The sequence below is a fragment of the Triticum aestivum genome, chromosome 2D (assembly GCF_018294505.1).
Source record: "Triticum aestivum cultivar Chinese Spring chromosome 2D, IWGSC CS RefSeq v2.1, whole genome shotgun sequence".
Lineage (NCBI taxonomy): Eukaryota > Viridiplantae > Streptophyta > Magnoliopsida > Poales > Poaceae > Triticum > Triticum aestivum.
The window spans coordinates 603,990,194-604,000,527 of NC_057799.1; the positions used below are offsets into that span (position 1 = coordinate 603,990,194).

The 10,334-nt window shown below is 44.5% G+C and overlaps 1 protein-coding gene across 1 annotated transcript; it reads left to right on the forward strand.

Moving 5' to 3' along the window:
• Positions 1 to 6,847: 6,847 nt before the first annotated feature.
• On the forward strand, positions 6,848 to 8,698 carry LOC123050329 (c-Myc-binding protein homolog). The gene is made up of 5 exons (XM_044473143.1): positions 6,848 to 7,000; positions 7,528 to 7,600; positions 7,685 to 7,733; positions 7,903 to 8,026; positions 8,478 to 8,698. The coding sequence occupies exons 1-5, from the start codon at positions 6,998 to 7,000 to the stop codon at positions 8,520 to 8,522; spliced, it is 294 nt and encodes a 97-aa protein (XP_044329078.1). The 5' UTR covers positions 6,848 to 6,997; the 3' UTR covers positions 8,523 to 8,698.
• The last annotated feature ends 1,636 nt before the right edge of the window (positions 8,699 to 10,334 follow it).

Consider the following 10,334-nt stretch of genomic DNA (forward strand, 5'->3'; position numbering starts at 1 on the left):
TCGGGGTCTGGCTCGGTCGCACATAAACGGGCCGAGCCGGCCTCGTCCGAGTCAGCACGCAGCCAGCGCAGGCGACGCGCGCACTGGCCAGCGTGGCGCCTGACGGGCGGGCCCAACCGGTCAGTTTCCCTGTCAATACGTATAAACATCACTTTTAGCCTCTTTTGCAACGCCTCGCCCCAAAGTTGGTACTGACATGTAAAAATTACCAATCTTGGTATCAATCTACTTCCAATGCCCTAATTGTGGTACTTCTATGCAATTTACTCGTGATAGATAGATGGTACGTGGCCACGTGCGGAGGCACCGTCACTTCCTGGTTTCGTGGACGGCGTGGCGGCTACGTGTCAAGAACTAATTGCCGAATGGCGGGACGCTCTGGTCAGGAAACCCCAGAGGCCCAGACGCAGTTTTACCCCACTCGATAATGGTCATGGAACAGGGAGCACAGAGATTTGCTGCGAATAAATCGACGCATCGACAGCGTGCATGCACTTGCTACTTGTGTACTACCGGGAAGCAACACATGCCAGTCGTGTTTGCTTGTGCTTTGGCTTTAACCACACTCGGTCGGAGAGCTTTTCATCCGTGGGTGTCTGTACGATTCACTCATGGCATTGTCTTCTTTCTGGCGCTGTGTGCTGGCTGATTGAATCACAAGTCAAAAGTTGAACTCCCCGGCCGGCTGCATCGTCTTGGTGCCATGCGAACTGCTAATTAATTATGGGAGGGAGGGAGTAGTATATAGTGGTATATATGCCGTGTATCCAGTGAGTTTGAAGCACGTGTCACTCACTCGTTTTCAATCAGTTTTGCCAGCTTCGGTCAGTGCACATTGCTCGTACGTTAGCAGAATGATAAATTTCTAAACCGTCCTTCGAAGCCAAGCCAGTCTTTGAGCGACTTTTACTTTCGTCCATTAGTTGAGAAAAGACGTACGACAAAAGGGAGAGTTAGATTAGCGGGCTATAGACATAACTATAATCACCTCACCTCACCTAAGTGCGTGTACCACACTCAATATGATACTCGAGGACACCAGAGCATCTAGAAGACAAAGGAGCTACGTAGTACGTATTCATTTTACTACCCTACTTCCCACACTCAACGCCTATATATTCTAGTACCCGGAACTCTATTGCTTTCCACGTAAAGTCTTGTCTATGCTCAAAGATGCACCGCTCTTATTTGTTCTATGTGCATCAAGAACAAGTAAACTACTATCTAGTACAACATGTTTTTTTGAAGGACGACTTATACTATTGTCCTTCGTAATTCGCGATACAAACTTTTTTCTCCATCTTGGCCGTTCTAGGTCAAAAGATTCCATGGAGTGGTTAAGCTAGCTCGTTAGGGGCATGGAAATCATTAGCCAAACTACCATGGTACTGCCGTCCACGCCGAGAACTGTTTGTCTAATTAAAGCAGACAACTGATTAATTAAAATCCTTAATCAAGGCTGGTGTTTGATGCCTTAAAGCTGTCTGGCAAGGCCATGGCGCACGCGGCCTAATGAGTTGATCGAGATCTAGAAGTAATCAAATGCGCATGCCGAAATGTAGCTGATACGTGATAGAATATCTCATCGAGCTTCCGAAGCATCTACTACTAGCCAGCTAGCTAGCTGTCGTTGCTTGCGAAAGGAAAATGGGACAAGAAATGTGAGAAGGTTTTCCTCTAAAATGTACTACATCCATCTGGGTTTACTAGTTCCTCTCGTATTGTGTTCATATTTTGATCATAATTTTAACTGATAAAATAAAAATATGTAAAAAAATTGATTGGAAACTACAATAAAATACAATAATATATTTAGTGACACGAATTGTCGTTTTCAAGTCAAATATGTAGTCAAACTTTGACCCAAAATACAATGAGTCCCATTAATTTGGACGGAGGAAGTATGGGAAAAGGAGTGTGCCCTTTTGTGTGCAGGTACACAGCCACAAAAAGGAAACACATTTACACTATATCACATGTAGTACTCCCTCCATAAAAAAATATAAGATCGTGTAAAACACTAAAATAGCGATCTAAACGCTCCTGTATTTCTTTACAGAGGGAGTACTTCTGAACTTACCCTTTTCCTCCGAAAATGGTCGTATGGCCTTTGAAAACGACGGTGTATTTACACAAAACCATCGGAAGTTACGGAAGCGTTGTTCTAGTCCCGAGCTCACAGCTCGAGTGAACAGTAAAATAAAAAAGAATCAAAACATTCTGAAGTTTAGGAGCATCGATTTTTTTTGGCCACATATTACATGAATGTCGATGATGAAATTCTGCAAGCTATCAAAATATTTGTCAAAGTTTTATACAACAAAATTTCAGAATTTTTTGAAACAATTAATTTTATTTTCTACGTTCATCCGAGCTCTCAAGATCATAACAGCCGCAACCCTAAAGTTAGGTAATTTCGGCAACCCATTGTCAACCAACCGTTGGTAGCCTTGTCGGGGCCCCTACAGGAAGCGGTAGCACGATACGGGCGGGCCCAGGTGAAAATGACAGGGCGCGAGGGCCAAAACAGGGCCAGCCTCAAAGGTTCCCTACACTATACGCATGTGTGAAATTCTTGTGTGTGTCTGCATATTTTATTGTATTTGGGAAAACGGAGCTACGATACGACATGCTGTCCCTGTACCTCCTCTCGTTCTCTGTCCCTGTCCCTGTGTTTTCGCAGAGAAACCCTCTGCTCTCTGCATAATTTTCCCATGAATATTCTTTTTCAGATTACTAAGAATTGATTAGCAAACCTCACCTAGGTTATCTTATTCGCAGACTGCTGGTGGTTCGCACCCGTTAGAGTCGCCCAGAAAGAGAGTTAATCAGCAAAGAACCAAATGCATGTACTGGTGAACTGTTTTAAACGGGGTGGGTGATGGATGTACTGTACATGTCACTGCTCCAAGATGCTCATCCAGCCGTGCCGTGTTTCGGACTCGGAGTGGTCCGTCACATCCTACACTACAGCAAAGCAAGCAACCGACGTGGAAGCCCATCCACAAACCACCCCGACGGCCCCTCTCTAGCTCAATTCCTCTCTTGCTGAATGCGGCCATTTTGATTCACTTTGCGGCGCGATCTCTATGTAGTCTATGCACATGCACTTGCTAGGCGTCAACTAACGCAGACTATAGCTTCATCTTCCCTGGCGGTTTGTTTCTTCTAATTTGTGCCGTTGTTATCGTGGCGAGACCCGAGAGAAAGAAGCACGAGAAATGGGCGGTCCGTCCGTCGTAAGCTGGCGCATGCATGCATGCATGCAGCTCCCGTCCTGACAGATTAGGGCTTTGCAACCGCCGCGTCCACGTTTCGCAAGCGTTTTGCTCGTGCTCTTGTGGATCAGTGCGCTTTAATTGCTCGCTGCAGGCTACGGCTGGAGCTGGATGCGGATGTATCTGTACACTACAGCGGGCTGTGCCGTAGTATGTATACTATGGAGTACCTCCGAAAACTTTGATGTGTCCTTGGAAATGAAAGGAACCGTATACCTGCAAACGTACTACGGACTAGAGTAACTTGCGGAGCTTTATTTCGGTCTGTCTCTCGCGATTCACAGTGGAAGCAGGGAGCCAGCGCAATGTGTCGTCTATTCGGTCATCTCGTACAACCTTTCTCCATCGTTCGCTGCACCCCGCCCATGGCAATGGCAAAGGCAAAGGCAAAGGCAAAGACAAAGACGGCTAAACTCCTGTGGACGTTGGGCCGTCGATGGACACGGCACACCTCCCTCCCGTGTCCACAATCATGACCAGACCAAACGTGAGGGAATTCCAGCCTGCACGCCGATGGAACATCAACGCCACCGAGCTCTGTACGATGGCCCGTGACGAGTTCTGTCGCACACGCGCGCGCGTTTCATCGTCGACCCGGACCCCCACCGGCACCCAGGCCCGCCCGACACGGAGCGTCTTCGTGGGGAGCGCATGTGTTGTTGCCTTTGTTGCTCGCCCCCGAGTCCTGGCCTAGCCAGGAGCACGTACGTACCCTAGGTTAGGTAATCACCACCGTACCGTACGCCACAAAGCACGTCCAGGCTCTTTCGCTGCACGGGGAAATCGTGGCCACAGTGAGCGCGCGCGCCAAGAGCAAGAGCGGATTTGCCGGATTGCCCGTCATCGGATTTCACCACCAAGTACCAACCGATCTTGATGTCCTAGCTGCCACAGTATTTTTTTGATTATATAAGAGGAGGGGTTAAGTAAACAAGGTCGATTTCAAATGCTAAATAGGTGTGCATACCACAGCTCCATGCAGTATGATTTTGATCGACGTTGTATCGTTCGATTAGAGCATCTATCTACATCTGGTCGTCTTAAACCGGCCTCAAACACCCGGATGGATGGTCTGATCAGCAACCGGTCAAAAAAGAAACCGACCCAGACGGGCTCCTCATATCGGCCATTAACGTTCGGGCTGACCGGTACCCCTCGTATCCAAACGAAATTTGTGGCGGGCATGAGGAGGCCCGGGCGCGTCCGCCATGTCGGCTAGACAGCCTGGCCCCATCACAAATTGCACCAAATCACCTCTCTGACTTGCTGATTCCACTTGTTCCTCTTCTCTCTTCACTCTCGTCTGCGCCGGCCATATCCTAGCTCCACCGCCACCCTTGCTTTGCCGCCATTCTGAGCCTTCGGTGCCGCTAGCACCGTCACGGCCTCGGCGATTCCCCATGTAGCGGCTTCGTTTTTCATCTTGTCGATAATTGACATTGGTAAGGAGGAGATATTCTGAAAAGCTAGTGGTCATTTCTAGTTCCCCATGAAGTGTGGTCTATGTTTTGCCTCCGATTGCCATGGAAGAGGACCACCATGCCTTTACTTTTTGGATGTTGAACCAATTATCAATGAGCAGGCCAGCAAGAGAGAGCAAAAATTGTAAGCATGGCCCAAACAGGAATGGAACAAGACTGAGCAAAACTCTAAGCATGGCCCAGATGGGGGGGGGGGGGGGGGGGGGGTAGAGGCAACCAAACATGATGTGTGTGGCTCTCTAGCCATTCTCGGTCATGAAAATGGCCGTCCGCACAAATTCCACTTGGCACGATTTGCCAAATGAAGTATTTAAGCTATGGTGGCGCCCAGTTATTTTAGATTGTCGGTTTCATGACCATTGTATATATTCCTATAAATTGAGCATTAAATGGCGGCACTGACGAGTATGAACTTGATGTATTGGGCTTTCAAAATATGGTATACGGAACATCTTCATTGATTGCACATCTTTATGAAGCTCCGGAAGGAAGAAGAATTCCATAAGATAACCCCCAATTGATATATATCACGCTTTGTGAGCGTTATCGCGTTGTACATGCATGTCAACTGGGCAGGCCCACTAAGCAGAAGCGTTCCTAGCAATTTTAGGAAGCTTCTCTGACTGGTTTGGGAAGCTTCCATCTGGTTTTCAAAGGCATCCAGATGATTTTTTTTCTTCTTCTTCGTGTTTCTTTGCCCCTTTTTTTGTTTCTCGGTATTTTTTCCTTTCTCTTTTGCTATAACCTTTTGTTTTGTTTTCATTTTTTTCTTTTGTTCTGAAATTGACAAATATTTTTGCTTTTGTAAACTTTTATAAAATTCAAGAACAATTCCTTTAGTTTGAATTCAAATGCAATATTTAAAATTTATGATCACTTCTCAAATTCTCAAACATATTTTAAAAATTTGTGAACACTTTCAAAATACATGAACATTATTTGAATTGGTGAATATTTTTTATAATCCATGACTATTGTTTTAATTCATGTACATTTTTCAATTCATGGATCTATTTCGAATATGCGAACACTTTTTAGTTTCTCAAACATTTCTTTAAAATTCACGAACATTTTTTTAATCCATGAATATTTTTTGAATTCTTGAACATTTAATAAAAATCCACAAAATTATTTTAAATTTACAAACATTATTTGAATTTGTGAACTTTACTTCAAATACGTAACATTTTTTAATTCAGGAACATTTATTTCAAATTCATGAACATTTTGACAATTTAGTGAATATTTTTAAAATCTCAGGCATTTTTTTACTGCAAGTATTTTTCAATGCTTGAAAAGTTTTCTAAATCCCTTATTTTAAAAAAACATATATTTTATTGAATTAAAATAAAACCACTTGAAATAAAAAAGGACGAAGTGATAAAAATGAATAATTGAAATAAACTCACCTCCATCATGGAACGGAAGATGGTTCCCCCCTCCTCTATTCCGGTGACTCCTCTGACAACCTCTAAGGCGATCCATGGTTTCTCCGGCAAGATGCTTGTAATCCTAAATGATCTTTTTCGTGGCAAGACTGTTCGATTCTCACTGATTTATATAGGGGTCTAGCGCATTGCCATGTTGGAAAGGGTGACACTCCTTTATTATGGAAGGACATTTGGAATGGGATATTGCTATAAGAGCTTTTTCTGAACTTCACTCATTTGCTTATGAAGATAACATGTCCATTATGCAGGCTAAACACTCCATTGTGATTACAACGTGTTCCAATTGCGTCTATCTGTTGAGGCCCACCAGCAATTCCACCAGATGTCTATACTTCTGGATAATGCGAGCTCACATACTGAACATGACAAATGGAAATTCTTACCGGGCCAGGAATCTTTTAGTACCAAGAAGGTATATACTGCACTGATGGGAAATAATACTCCTGCCCCTTTTAAATCGATCTGGAAATCTTGTTATCTCCCTAAACACATGTTTTTCAGCTTTTTTTTTTAGGCAAACATGCTGTGCTGGCCGGGCTGGCAGGCCCGAGCCCGACGCGGCCCGTGCCGTACTGGCCCGACCCGGCCCAAGTCTCATTATTACCCACCACCCTCCGAATCAGATCATCATCAGTCTCGAACTCTGCCGTAGTGTAGCACAGCACACTCCCGCGGTCCCACCAGCTCAACTCAAGTCGGCAGATCCGTCCAGCCGCCTGCGCTCCCACGCCATTCTCCGCCGACGAAAGCTCCGCCGCAGATTTGCTACCCCGGATCTGCTACCGAGATGGTAACTTTCTTCCTCCCTCAACTCTCTCGGACCACCCCGCGCGTTCTTGGATAAGCGTAAATACGCTGCGTCTCTTCAGCTTTAGCAGAGCAGAACATCCGGTGCGCGTCGTTTTTCTTTTGACGAGATTGGTGGATTAGAGTAGCATAGCTATGGTGGTCAAATGCGGTATGGTCGTCCAGTAGAAATGTAGAACACGACTGGCTTGTAGGTCCTATCTGTAAATGAATTTGCTATGTGGACGGCAGCTGGTCAGTATTCACCAAACATGCAGTCTGGGAGGAAGATTTGGTGGAGTTTTCTCCGGTTTGCCTGGAGGAATATGATTTCCGTGTCGCCCGGGTAGTTTCAGCTTAAAATGGCAGATACTAGTTTGTAGCATAGAAATGGCAGGTAATTTCACATATTTGCTTTGTTTAGAGCTGCAAGTTAAAAGGCAGAGGAGAGTTCCTGAAGGCACAGCATATTTATCATGTACTTTGCTTCCCAAATGATGGCTATTAATGGTAGTGTTATGGTCCTTTTAGGATAGAGAAGCCAAGAAAGAAGGTTTCAGGAAGTATCTTGAATCCAGCGGCGTGCTCGATACTCTCACGAAAGGTTTGGTGTCATGTGAAGTACGTATATCTTTGTAAATTGCGGTCACGCGCTGGCTAATTATGTCTACTTCGTATGATGTTGCAGCTCTTGTTGCGTTGTATGAGGAGAACGACAAGCCATCATCGGCAGTCGAGTGAGTTGATTTGGATTTTGGCATGTTTATTCTCTTGACTCATATAGTAGAGGAGTGATTCTTGCAATTGGAGGCTGGTTGGGTAGCTCTTAGTTTGCTTAAAGTGACATCAAAATAATGTGTGTGGGTCGATATTCATGCTAGGACTAAGCATGCTCATATATCTCAGGTTTGTTCAGCAGAAATTGGGTGGTCCATCGATTTCCGACTATGAAAAGCTCAAAGCCGAGAAGTTGGATTTGCAACTGAAGTATAATGAGCTTTTAGAGACTCACAAGGAAACAAGTAGACAGGTAAACATGCTATCATGTTTGCAAAATACACCTAATGCCATCAAGGAGTACAGATTATGCAATGCCACTTTGCCTATTTACATGGGAGTCTCAGTCTCAGCTTCTAATGCATATTTGGATATTATAAAGTTGTGAAATAGCTATGTAACTATTCCACATAGCTAACATTAGGACAGCTGAATGGTGGGCTGGGCTGTGTTCGCTGTGGTGTGCTCGCACCGCACGTTCTCTCTCGAAACAGGCTTTCGCCCCGCTTTACTTGTTAAGTAGTTATTCACAAAGCTATAGAAAAATAAGTTCTGCTAGATTAAATATTTTTTTGAGGTCATCTAGATGGAAATAGTTGCCTTACCATTTCCAGGCGAAGCAAAGTTTACATTTGAAGGATGAACTGCAGAGACGGTCTTGTTAGAATTTGGACCCAACCATTAATATACATTTCTCTTTGCAGTTGGAGGAACTTAAGAATTTGAAGATCGACGCACCTTGGAACTAATGGAATCAGCAGATGTTGACATAGTAGGTGTTACCAAGCAAATATATATGTCTCTTCAATTTGGATCACCAAGTCATGTAAAAAAGAAACATTTCTTGGCTAAACTTTGCCAACCATGTGATGTAATACATTATACACTCCTTAGTCCCTTTGAATGACGTGTGTGTTCCACTCAAGACCAGAAATACCAACACCTTCATGGGCAAAGCTGAACTTCAGCACTATGATTCATACTGAAGAGTCGGATCAACTCCAAGTTGCTAAATTTGCCCGAGAGAGCAAAATTTAATGTTGTATAAAGCAATGCTACTGCTTGTGTTGTAACATATTTTTTTTGCCATGTATAAATCACATGGTCAATACCTAAAATTGCCAGGTCAAGATATTTATAACTTCCCATTTTTGGTTATGTACATAGTTTGAAAATTTTCCATGTGTAAAAATAGAAATGAGCCATGGCCTAAATAACATTTGCCATGAGTGACAAAAGCAACGAAGGGAGATTGTCAACATAATATATTAGGAGTATATAAGAAACAGAAAGAGTTGAATACATAAATAAATATCATTATGTACTGTAAATTATTCCCTCGGAATTTGCTTTTCATGTGGAAACATGGCAAAAAAAGGCATCAGAAAATGGCAAAACCCTGTCAGGTAGCAAACATGGCATCTATCGTCGCATATGTGGCAAATCCACTCGCACCAGAGCAAAACACCTATGCGAACCACCACCAACCCTACCCCTTTGAGCGTACGTTGTGAAATTGCTACGGGCCGATGACCGCCACCCCAAAATCGCCATAGGGAACCGCTAGTCACCTTTCTGTCCTCATTTCACCGCGCAGCCGCGGCCGGACCACACAACCATGTCACCACAAAACAGGCAACCGCGGCCGCTCTACCTCTAGCCGGGACACCACCAAACCTGACAAGCCCTACTGGCAACTCCGCCGCTCTACCTCTAGCCACGACACCACCAACCCTTACAAGCCCTACCGGCAACTCCGCCGCAACTCCGCCAACCAAAACCGAATACATTGCCAGTTCCTAACCCTGACAGAACTCACCTATTGGATTATGGCCAGTATATCAATTAGTTCATGCAAATTTATCTTTCATACTATTTTGCATCTCCATATACTTATTTACCAAAGATGTAGAGGCTTATAAACGAAAAAGCTGGATTGCTAGTAACTTGGTCCACATAATAATTACATCATCATTATCTCTTTCAAAGGAAAAATAGAAAGGGAACAAGATCAAGGAGCATCAACCACCTAACGACCGAGTAGCTCCTCTAGAATATTGGGGCGAATGATCTTGAGATGCTTAAAGCCATCAGTCAGCGTAACTGCCTTCAAATTTTGAAAAGACGCGAGGAACCTGTAGCATACCTCCTTAAGCCTGTCACGATCATGCTGCTCAGCCAGTGCCAATGTAGTTGCCACTGTACTTACATCCATGTAGTTGCACAACATATTCGCGCAAATCAATTTGAGCCTCTCCAGATTGTATCTGTCTGCCGCCACAAACAGATGTTGAGCCATCTCCACGATTTCACCTTCATCTATATTAGGCAGTGTGTCCGTGTAAATAAAGTGGAGCATCATCTTGAAAACCTTGGCTTCCATGTCATCAATCTGTATACTCTTTGCATCATTCTCCATCATGGGACCGAAGAGCTGCGCCATGAACACCGGCGATCGAGCAGCGAGCAGATGCCTATGCGCCACAAAGGTCTCCCCGCGGACGGCGGACCTCAAAGGTCACGTCTCCAGCCTCCCCGGTCTCCAAAATACGGCCAAATTG

What these genes read in the sequence shown, in the direction of transcription:
- LOC123050329 (XM_044473143.1), top strand. An exon ending in AAGCCATCATCGGCAGTCGA is followed by an intron (nt 7,734 to 7,902) that starts GTGAGTTGATTT and finishes CATATATCTCAG; the next exon opens with GTTTGTTCAGCAGAAATTGG. An exon ending in ACAAGGAAACAAGTAGACAG is followed by an intron (nt 8,027 to 8,477) that starts GTAAACATGCTA and finishes TTCTCTTTGCAG; the next exon opens with TTGGAGGAACTTAAGAATTT.